Source organism: Drosophila santomea, chromosome 2L, assembly GCF_016746245.2.
Source record: "Drosophila santomea strain STO CAGO 1482 chromosome 2L, Prin_Dsan_1.1, whole genome shotgun sequence".
NCBI classification, from domain to species: domain Eukaryota; kingdom Metazoa; phylum Arthropoda; class Insecta; order Diptera; family Drosophilidae; genus Drosophila; species Drosophila santomea.
The window spans coordinates 17,239,012-17,250,041 of record NC_053016.2 but is presented as its reverse complement, the minus strand read 5'-3'; the positions used below and the strand labels follow the sequence as shown (position 1 = coordinate 17,250,041).

At 44.2% G+C, this 11,030-nt stretch overlaps 1 protein-coding gene across 3 annotated transcripts in view; it reads left to right on the top strand.

The window, feature by feature from the left end:
• Positions 1–11,030, top strand: part of LOC120458366 (metabotropic glutamate receptor 2) — a 48,082-nt gene that overhangs the window by 31,576 nt on the left and 5,476 nt on the right. For 2 of the 3 annotated variants that reach the window (XM_039645981.2, XM_039645982.2), the window contains exons 2-14: positions 1,263–1,405; positions 3,729–3,899; positions 4,426–4,570; positions 6,971–7,113; positions 7,476–7,584; positions 7,707–7,878; positions 8,021–8,127; positions 8,620–8,769; positions 8,971–9,104; positions 9,348–9,538; positions 10,195–10,329; positions 10,411–10,573; positions 10,700–10,913. In XM_039645981.2, the coding sequence (XP_039501915.1) occupies positions 1,263–1,405; positions 3,729–3,899; positions 4,426–4,570; positions 6,971–7,113; positions 7,476–7,584; positions 7,707–7,878; positions 8,021–8,127; positions 8,620–8,769; positions 8,971–9,104; positions 9,348–9,538; positions 10,195–10,329; positions 10,411–10,573; positions 10,700–10,913 (1,977 nt within the window). Of the gene's footprint in view, positions 1–1,262; positions 1,406–3,323; positions 3,491–3,728; positions 3,900–4,425; positions 4,571–6,970; positions 7,114–7,475; positions 7,585–7,706; positions 7,879–8,020; positions 8,128–8,619; positions 8,770–8,970; positions 9,105–9,347; positions 9,539–10,194; positions 10,330–10,410; positions 10,574–10,699; positions 10,914–11,030 lie in introns of those variants that run through there. The other variant, XM_039645983.2, reaches the window with a different exon arrangement.

Genomic DNA, 11,030 nt, shown 5'->3' with positions numbered 1-11,030 from the left:
GGGATTTCCTGGGGAAGGTTGGGATCTCCCTCGCCAACTAATATGCATAATTCCCTTAAGACAAAACGGCCGGGCATGAGATTGCCTTGTTGCAAGGATAGCGAGCGAAGAAGATCAAGGGCACACAAAATGCCGCTTATTACTTTTATCGGGCCAACAAAGAGGCGCACACACTCAGTGCGCACACACACACACACACACTCACACATAGTCACCAGTCAACCAACGATCCATAATCAATTGGGCACAGAGCCAGCATCCTTGTCATCGTCTCAGAACACTTTCTAATCTCCATAATTTCATTATTTATGTGCGCGGCAAGGATTTATTTGAGCGACGTGCTGTGCTCCTCTCTATCTCTTTCCCCCCCTTACATTTCCGTCTCTGTCTTTGTTGCGTGTGACGTATGAAAAATATAATTTTCCAAGTCACTGAATTATATTGACAGGATTAGGCAGGCCGTAAACTATGGCGCTGCCGCACTTCGCCCGCACAAACATTCCACCACCCGCTCCAAAATCGTGTGTATTTGGTTAATAATAATCTAGTTGGGCATCGATTGTATGGCCAAAATGAAGCCACTATACGTGGCGGAGTGGTAATTAATTTTCACTTAAGCACAGCTGCGGGTAAAACTTGATAACTTGATAGTAGTGGGCTACTCACTTGGGAAGTTGGTTAAGTTTCGCGTTAAGGCGCTAACGTGGGGCCTTTAAAGTTCGTAGAAGAGACTTTCTGCAGCTGCTCAGGTTGCTAAGTGCGGCATTTTGCATAAAAGGTTTAAGTTTGAAAGAAACTTTCTATGATTAATGTGTGTGTATAAAATTTTATAATTATAACATGAAAGGAAGAAAAAATGCTATAGTCGAGTTCCCCGACTACCAGTGGGACCCGTTTATTTAAAAAAAAAAATTAAATAAAAAGAAAATGTTCAAAAATGTTATAGACAAATAGAAATATCTGAAAACATGCTGTTGTGGAGTAAAAGTTGTGAGAGCCGTATTTAATTTTGCACACATGAGGATTTTAATCAGTTTTGTATACATTTATTTCTAACTCTTCAGCAACAAAATAAAATAAAATTAAAATGGTCCGATGTAGGTGGCCGAAAAATAAAGACGCATTAAATTGTGTCACCTACAGGTGAAAAACTAGCTACAATATAAATGCTTTTAAGTAATTGGAATTTTGGGTGAAAATCACTTTCATCGGCACAATATAAACAAAACTGCTCAACTATTGCTCGATGTTTACATTTTCAGGGTCCATCAGCAACATAGATGACGCGGAGTATCACTGCAACAAGACTCAAGTGCGCAAGGTCATCTCGGGGGTGGTGGGTGCCGCCTCCTCGGTCACATCCATACAAGTTGCCAATTTGTTGCGGTTATTCCGAATTCCCCAGGTGAGTTTCTATTGTGCGATCACTAACTGTGGGGCTATACGGGCGATGTCAAAAGGTCATGGCAAAAAAGGGCAGTCCTTTTTGTTTTTAGTTCAGATTTTGCTTTATGCTCGCAGCTACATGTATACGTTCATTTGGCCAACAAAAGTTTCTCCCAGTTCGTAATTAAAATTTTCTGAAGCCACACGGTCACGGTTGTAATGGTTGACAGGACTTTGGGTTCGCCTTACCGATTCCTAAGTGTCTGCACGTGCCACTAAATTAGTCGAGTACCGCAGGCAAACGAGAGGAACAAAGTGCAGCAGTTGCAAAAGAAATATGTTCAGTCACACTAAAACAAAAGCCTCTGGGGCAAATAGTGTTTCCTTCCATGAAGAGACTCTCAGCAATCATCAAAATTAATATAATTTTTTTAGTTTATGCTTAATTTAACTTTGATGTCGGATTCTAATATCACAGTTCTTAGCTGATAAATTACTGTTTTTATAAGAAAGTATAATTTTGGTACCATAATAAAAAGAAATAAGTTAGAAAGCTATAGTTGAGATGTTCGACTATCAGATACCCGTCACTTGCATTACCCTCTAGAGAGGTGCGGCTATATCATTACTAAAAACTATTTAATGAATATATTATAATTTTTTCGACTTTAATGGGTCTAGTTAGCGCGATTACTGTAACGAGCATATAATTGTAGCATGTGTCTAACTTTTCTCATATCTCAGAAGACTGGATTTTTTTTAAATATTTCCCATGTAGTGACTAATTTGGAAAAAAGCGCCACAAGCTAATATCCATTTCTGATTCAGGAAGGAATATATCATTCTCCGAGTGCCTGCACGAATCACGTGCTGGAAGTTGAAGGAGATTGAGTGCACGGTTCGGCTGCTCCAACTACGTGAGCTGGAGCCAAAAGTCAACAACGCGACAATAACTAAGTAGCCAACTGCCGCCGTCCGACTGCCAGATACCTTCTCAATATATATATGTATGCACTGTGTACTACATGGATGCCATTAAACGCACATGAAGTGCCAGTCGAAGGAGCAGCAGCCGTTCCATGCAGGCCCAGCTATCGTCCCGAAAGGACCTCATAAATCAGCAATAAACATTTGATTGCATTTCGTTTGCACGCGTGGATTTCTTGCTGGCTTCGCATAAACAGCACTTTCCAACAAATTTTGTGTGTTCTGCAATTCAAATTTCTGGTCGATAGCGACTTAGTGAGTTTCATTTAGGCTTAGCGGAAATTGGTTGCAATGCAAAATGTTGGCAAGGACAAATACGAATGACAATGCAGATGAAAATTCCACACATGCAATATTTTATGGCTTATCTACGTTTGGATAACAATACTTGAAGTGCTCGAATAAAGCAGTGCAGTCTTTTCTGTTTCAAGAAAAAATGCCATCGTCAAAAGTTGCTGTGTTAAAGTAAATCGTTATTCAAATATTAAATATTATTTATCTGTGAAAAAGTAAAAACATTCGTGGTATGTACTAGTACTTACACCTATAGTAAACAAAAATATATTTGGTTTTTATGAGTTCAATAACGGCACTTGCATTTTACAACAAGCTATTCAGCATTTTTTTTCTTGAACCAAAGGTAAATATTTGCATCGAGAGAGTCAATTATCAAAAGTCAACAAACTCAAAGCTTCGCAATCGTTTGCTGTGATGTGGCGCATAAAACGTGCTTGAAAGACTGAAATCCTTCTGATTAAATGAAACTGAGAATGTTGTAAACCATAGGAAAATTAGATACAGCAAAAAGACTGGTATGAGTTGCAATGCCTGTCATGTCATAAGCATTTGACAAGCAATCAAGCACTTAAGCAGAAACTGTTGACTAATGGTAATGACACTTAATTAAAAGCCAAGTAGTTCATTAAACACTTGCAGTTGACTTGTCACGCCATCGACGATTTACCTCAGGATGCACTTAGTTCCTGGCCCAAGTGTTTGTGGGCGAATCCTCCTCTAACAAAACGGTTTATATGTGCGTGAAATTGGTTTCCTGGCTTTGGCCATATTCCCGCAGTTGGCCTTCCACTGCAGCTGCCACAGGATTGGGTTTCGCAAGGTAATGCCAGCTGATGTTCTTCGAAAGCAGCGTTGTTTGTGGTTTTTGGAAAACAGCTTAAACGGGAAAATATGAGTGAAAAACGAAAAACTTTGGCAGAAGCGAGAACCAAGAACGTATGAGAAAAAATATGAAAATTAAATGGCAATGCTACATAAAATAACACACTGGCTACTTCGTGCCACCCAAGCAATAGCGTTTCCAACTAAAACATTTTCCCTCCATTTTTTCCAACCAGGTGTCATACTTCTCCACCAGCCCCGAGCTGAGCAACAAACAGCGGTTCGAGTACTTCTCCCGCACAATTCCCTCGGATCACTACCAGGTGAAGGCCATGGTGGAGATTGTGAAGAGGATGGGATGGAGCTACGTCTCGATTATCTACGAGGAGAGCAATTACGGAATCAAGGTGGGTGTTTTTTGTATGGAACTGTGATTAAAATAGAAGGGACGGCAGCAATGGTCGAGAAATTGCTTTTAAGAATGTGGAGTTCTGTGTTAAAAAAGGTGGTTTAAATTAATATATTGTATATAATGCTCCATTTTGGTTTGTTGTATAACTATATGTGATGTAATTTCTGAAGCCTATAGGAACAGACATCCTTGGGAAGGTGACATTTTATATCACCATTGAAAAGCGTTTAATAAGTTTCAGGCATTCACATATCCGCCTCTTTAAAGAGCTAGTTCTAAGTAGATGTACTTTGTACTTCTTAATTCTACCTAATTTGACTAGTAATCCTTAAGCAGTGGCACTTCAAAATAACACCAAGTACCATTTAAAATCGTTAGCAGCACTCCATTATCATATGTTAATATCATCAAACGCTTGCAGTGTAAACGGTACACATTTTAAGTGCCCTTACCTGCGTAAACATTTTACCCTTGCCACCACATGAGTTTTCATTGCTCAGCAACACTGCACTTGTTTTCAGGCTTTCGAGGAACTGGAGGAGCTCCTGGCACGCCATAACATTTGTATTGCCATCAAGGAGAAGCTGGTGAAGGATTCGGGAGTGGCCGAGGACATCGCCTACGACAATATAGTGCAGAAGCTGCTGACGAAGCCGCGGGCCCGAGGTACGTAAAGGGGGAGTGCTGAGAGGGGGAAATGCGGAGGAGGGAAGTGCATTTCCAGCCAGAACAGCGACTGCAGTCTGCCAGTCAAAATGCAATTTAAAATAAAAATGTCCAAGCGAAGGCGCAGTGCAAATGCGAAGGGCAAGCCCTTCGCAACGCCCGCCAAATGAATGCGATCCGGAGTCGGGAACTATGCTAGGATTTTTGGGTGCACGACGGAAATTGCGCAAATTAAATGAAAATATTTAAAACTCCCTCGCCAGCGCGCCGTTGTGCCATCTGTCCCAGCGGGAAATTAAAAAGTTCACGACAAAACAAACGGAAAAAGTTATTTGCAAATAAATTGAGAGATAGTCGCCCAGAAGTGGGCAACCTGATACGACCCATGCCGTAGTGGTGCAAAAAAGTGTGTATTTGTTATGGCCAGAAATGAAACCACTGTCAATGGACAGTGGTCCGTGCACAAAAAGCTAAGAGTTCTTCACGTCCCCGAGTTCTGATGAATGACACCACCTATTCGACATGGCAAGCAATTAAAAATTCCAGTCAGGGTTGGACAAGTTCAAATTTATTGGAACGATTTTTCAATCTAAATGAGAACGATTTTTCCACATGGCATTGCCCAAATCTGCTCCAATGGTGCGATTGAACAGCGAGATAAACAAAAATAAAATGTCAATCAATTTGACTTTTAACATTTTACGTTGCCGTTACGAATCGGCTGCCAGTCGCACCCGCAAAAAAGAAATATAAATTAAAAATAATTACCGCCTGCAGCTTTGCGTATATCATTAGTCAGCCCCTCGAAAGGGTGAAGAATAGCAGGGTCGTGCCCGCCAATAAAAAGCACACGGGTCGACCAATAACAATTGACTTTTGTCTGGCAAACAATTTTTGATTTACATAAATGCGCCATCAGGAGTCGTAAAGCAGTCGGCCCCGTCCGCCCAGTCCGCCCAGTCCGCTCAGTCCGCCACCCAAGAAAAGGGTTCCTCCGCCACCATTATTTATTGTGATTTGTGATTTGACGCCGCTTACAGGGCGCTGCCTCGCAACGATTAATCAATTTGACAAAGTATTTTCCCTGGCATCAGTTGTTTAATTTTGCATATCGAGGGTTCTGGCACTGCTTCTGATTCTGCTCCTGGTTCTGGTTGGGGCTACAGTTGGGGCTCCAGTTGGGTCCCTGAAAAATGATGCCCTTCCGGATCCGTAACTGCGGCTGGTAACTGCCGCCAGGGGTGAACTTTACGCGTGTTCGGATCCCCACACATGTCACTCCGCAGCTAAATGGAATGTGGGCGGGGGATGACATGTTTTTCCTTTTTATCGCCGATGTGCCAAGCTGATGCGATTTCAACCAGGACATGGCCGCTCCCCCCACCCGTTTTAGATCACTTTCGGCCCCGGCTTTAAAGTTTCCCCCTCATCTGCATAAATATCCTCCTGCCGAGTGGGCTCTTAAATTAAATTTGATATCCCTGCTAAGAATATCCGTGCTGCTCGCCTGGTACACACAGGCTACTGTGTACGGTGAAGCCGCTCAAGTGCATGTCTCAGACAAAGTGAAAATACAAGGAAAATATCATTCACTTCACAGAAGTATCGACAAGTTTTCCCGTTGTCTCCGCTGCTGCCTTTGAATGAGATTCCCTCTTCTTGCTTCGAGTGGCGGAGCAGCAGTGGCAAATCGATACCGGGACATGTTGAAGGGGCAAAAAATTATGGCCAAGACAAAGGCTCTCATGGGCGGGCCGTTAAGAAGTGACAGCTTCTGCTCATGTATCCTAAACAAGTTTTCCAGTTCAAAACAAAAAGGGCCGAAAGCTTGGGGAAAATTTGGTGACCACCCAACCATGGGGTATTTTTAGGACCCTGAGCTCAATTCGCAAGACCACAAGCGACCAAGGTGTCGGCTTTGCCAATTAGCCATTGTGAACGTTGTTTTTCTAATGATATCTCCATACTCTTTGTGGACGTACTGCTCGCTTCTTGGGGCCAATTAAAGTATTGTTTTTCTTGAAAATTGAAGAAAAATACCTTGGCAAGCTATCTAAATATATAGAGCAGAGATGCGTCATATGGAGAACATCTGAACAAGTGATTGCAGACTTTTAAAAGGCTATTTCACCCATTGCAGCTGAAGTAACCCCGCTTAATTTATACAGCACTTGCGTAATTAATATTGAGAGCGAGACAATGGGCTGTCATTTAAATCTGTACAAAACTTTAAGCCACCAATGAAAGAGCTGCCCTCGGAAAGCAGAACACAAGAGCAGTTGGCAGCAGAAGATTGTTTTCTTTTGCGCACAAAAGCCGCTCGCTCATTCACTATTGATTGCAATTAAAATTAATCTCTTCCTTTCTCCTTTCCCATCTATTAAATCCGCCGCTGTCCAGGGGCCATTATCTTCGGATCGGATCAGGAGGTGCGGCAAGTGATGCGGGCGGTGCGCCGGGCGAATGCAACCGGCTCCTTCTCCTGGATCGGATCCGATGGCTGGAGTGCCCGGAATTTGGTGTCCGACGACTACGAGCCGGAGGTAGGTTAACTATTTCGTCAGACTGGATGACGGGCCAGTTACCGCCAGCCGGAAATTATGAGCCTAACTGGGCAGAACAACTAGGTTTGATTAATGGTCCGGATTTTGACAACATACTCACGGACATACGAGGGCCAAGCCCCATTATATGATAACCAAAAATTATAAATGATGGCGGCCGAAAGAACACTTTCGCACGCCCTTTCCCATGATGAATTATGCTTCAATTTGAATTAATCGTACGTCTGTGCGAGGCTAATTAATTTGTCTGGGCCCTTCAAGCCCAAAAATGTCTGAAATGGCCCTGCTCTCTGATTAAGTTCATTAAGTATACGCCGCGTGTGTCTTGGTGTCATCAACAGGTGGAAGGCACGCTGTCTGTGCAGCCGCAGGCGAATCCAGTGCGCGGGTTCGAGGAGTACTTCCTCGGTTTGACGGTGGAGAACAACCAACGCAATCCCTGGTTCGTGGGTAAGTGGATAACCGATTAAAATTGAAGCTGTGCTCATATATCAGTGCTCATATGTATATAATGAGAAGTCATATAATGACTTCTTGTATAACCTTTCACTAAACTCTTATCCTGGTTTCAGAATTCTGGGAGGATCACTTCCAATGCCGATATCCCGGCAGTACAAGCACCCCGTACAATAACTATACAAAACAGTGCACCAAAAAGGAGCGCCTTTCACGGCAGAATACAGACTTCGAGGACCAGCTGCAGTTTGTCAGCGATGCAGTGATGGCATTTGCCTACGCCCTGAGGTACAATTGCGCTTATTTCGAAAACAACCTAGTTAAATTTTAAACGTGTTATAGAAATAATAGTACATTTCATTACTCCTTTAAGTTTACTTAAGCTAAGAGGCTAAGTTAAATAACTTCTAATGAAATTTCTTCCCCTTAGGGACATGCACCGCGACCTGTGCGGCGGAGGTCCTTCGCTATGCGAGGCCATGAAGCCGACGAAGGGTGCAGATTTGCTCAAATATTTGCGTAAAGTGGAGTTTGAGGGTGAGTGAGAAATAAAAGCCGTGTATCCACTTGTGCGGGATAAAACCAAGTCAAATTAACGGAAAAACTATTCTCGGCGATTCTTGAAACCGGATGCCAGACAGGCTCAAGTCCCTTTGCTCTCGCTTAGTTCCTTCAGTCGGCAAGTGTTGCACACATAGCTTAAGTGGAAATTTCCTGCCAGCCCGTCCTTGTAGTTCCACCCACACACTGGCATATCTCAGCCTGCGAGAGTGCTACAAGGCGCATTGGCCATGCTTTCGAGTGGAAAATTGACTTGCTTGTCATCGTCATTGAACTCGATTGAAATTCAATAAATTACACAGACAGACGGACGGCCGGCAGCCAAAGGCTCTGACTGACTAGCGCAGATTGTCAATTTTCTGATAGGGCGAGCGGAAAAGCGGCAAAGCGGCAAAACCGGCGAAGTCGTCTTTGGCAGGCGTGAAACCATAAACCCATTTAACTCCTATTCAATCAATCCCTCCGCAGGCCTCAGCGGGGACGAGTTCCGCTTCGACGGGAACGGCGACGGTCCGGCCCGGTACAACATCATCCACTTCAAGCAGTCCCAGGCGGGACAGTACCATTGGGTCAAGGTGGGCGAGTACACCGAGGGCGAGCTGCGCCTCAACATGTCGGGTAAGACAGAGCATCTTCTATGAGTCAGGGGATAGGAGGAAATACTAAAAAGAATCAATGAACAACCCCTAAAAACATGCTAGATACTTGATCATCCGTACATCCTCAGTCTCCTGTAACCTTATGTGTTCGGGAGCTGACCAAGATGCATTCCTGCTCCCCTCCATGACTAATTTTGATTTCATTATCCCGCTGCCCCAGAGGTGAAGTTCAAGCGGCTGAGTCCCAAGCCGCCGGAGTCCGTCTGCAGCCTGCCCTGTCTGGTGGGCCAGGCCAAGAAGTACGTGGAAGGCGAGAGCTGCTGTTGGCACTGCTTCAATTGCACAACCTATCAAGTAAGTGAAGCCCATCTGGGGCCAGTAATTTATTTGTCGGCCCTTCGAATAGATTGAAATGTTGCGCCAAGTGAATTATTCCGGAACTAACGCGTTGACGGAAATGGGAAAAATGGGAACTAGCAGGCAGAAACAATTAAGCCATCAGGCCTGAAAGGGCTGCAACTGAATGGCAAACACGCCGCCTTTGTGCTCGCCCCATCCATTTATCAAGTGTTCCTTTGTGCGGTGCGTCCATTGCAGATTCGCCACCCGGATGACGAGACCCACTGCAAGCTGTGCAAGCTGGGCACTCTTCCCGACGCCCACAAGCAATACTGCCGCCCCATCCCCGAGATATATTTGCGACCGGAGTCCGCCTGGGCCATCGGGGCTATGGCGTTCAGTGCGACCGGCATCCTGGTAACGCTCTTCGTCATGGGCGTGTTTGTCAGGTGAGCAGCGCATACACCGCGAGAAAATGACTATCGCTATGCTGAACATGAGCTAGTTTCAGTATTATTAATAAAACAATCTAAAACAGCTGGTTAATGTCACATCCTTTAGGGAACATTTAATCAAGAAATTTTCAATCGAAAATTGAAAATCGCATCTAAAGTATCAGTACGTACGATATCAGTATGATTGCTTTCAATAGGAGAAAACCAAATATTTTCTTATAGTGTGATGAACATTATACAAGAGTTGCCGTAAATGTTTGTTTTAAGGGCTCATATAATTTAGTTTTTTGTAACCATTTTTAACTTGTGGATAATGTAACGGGTATCCGATTGTCGTCTTTGTGGTTATACCTTATATAAACATGAAAGATATTTCACTAGGGAGTTTTTCCCAGCCAGTGGAACTCCAAAAGGCAAATAAATTATACTCCTGATTGATTAGTGTTTCTTTGCATGCATTTATTGGCACATAAATGTGCGCTTGTATGGATGTGGAAAGCAATTAAAAAGTTTCACCCTTTCCGGGCAAACTTCGCCACAAAGTTGACCAGCAGAGACATAAAAATGATGCAGTAATTGGCGGAAGAAAAAGTCGTCGGAAGTTTGAAACTAAAGTAACGCCTTTCCCTCCTTCACTTTCCACCCAACAGGCACAACGACACGCCCATAGTGCGTGCCTCTGGGCGGGAGCTGAGCTACATTCTGCTGGCGGGGATTTTCATGTGCTACGGTGTCACCTTTGCCCTGGTCCTGAAGCCAACCAACATTGTGTGTGCCATTCAGCGGTGAGTGTGCAAATTGCCGAGATGATGCGTGCGAATTTTCCTGCTCAACTCCCGCTTTTCCTCTTTTCCGCTTTCACGCAGGTTCGGTGTGGGCTTCTGCTTCACGGTCGTGTATGCGGCACTGTTGACCAAAACGAATCGCATTGCACGGATCTTCAAAGCCGGCAAACAGTCCGCCAAGCGGCCCTCCTTCATTAGTCCCAAGTCCCAGCTGGTAATCTGTGCGTGCCTGGTTAGTGTGCAGGTAAGTGCGGAGTGGTCGGTCTGGCGGCGCTCCTGGCGGCGTGGCCCACGTGGCGTTGTGGGATCGGGATGCCCGACGGTGACTCCGTGTCATTCCTTCCATTCCTTCCATTCACTCCATTCGCAGATACTCATCAACGGCGTTTGGATGGTAATTGCGCCATCACATGCCATGCATCATTATCCCACACGCGAGGATAATCTGCTCGTCTGCGACTCGTACATCGACGCCTCCTACATGATTGCGTTCTCCTACCCAATCTTCCTGATTGTTATTTGCACGGTCTACGCGGTGCTCACGCGAAAGATTCCGGAGGCTTTTAACGAATCGAAGCATATTGGTAAGTAATTGAGCTTTTTATTTCCATAAGTGCTATAATTCCGAGTAATTGGCTCTGTCTTGAACGGGTCTGTACACAATGCAACATCCAAACTGAAGTATAATATATGTATATATG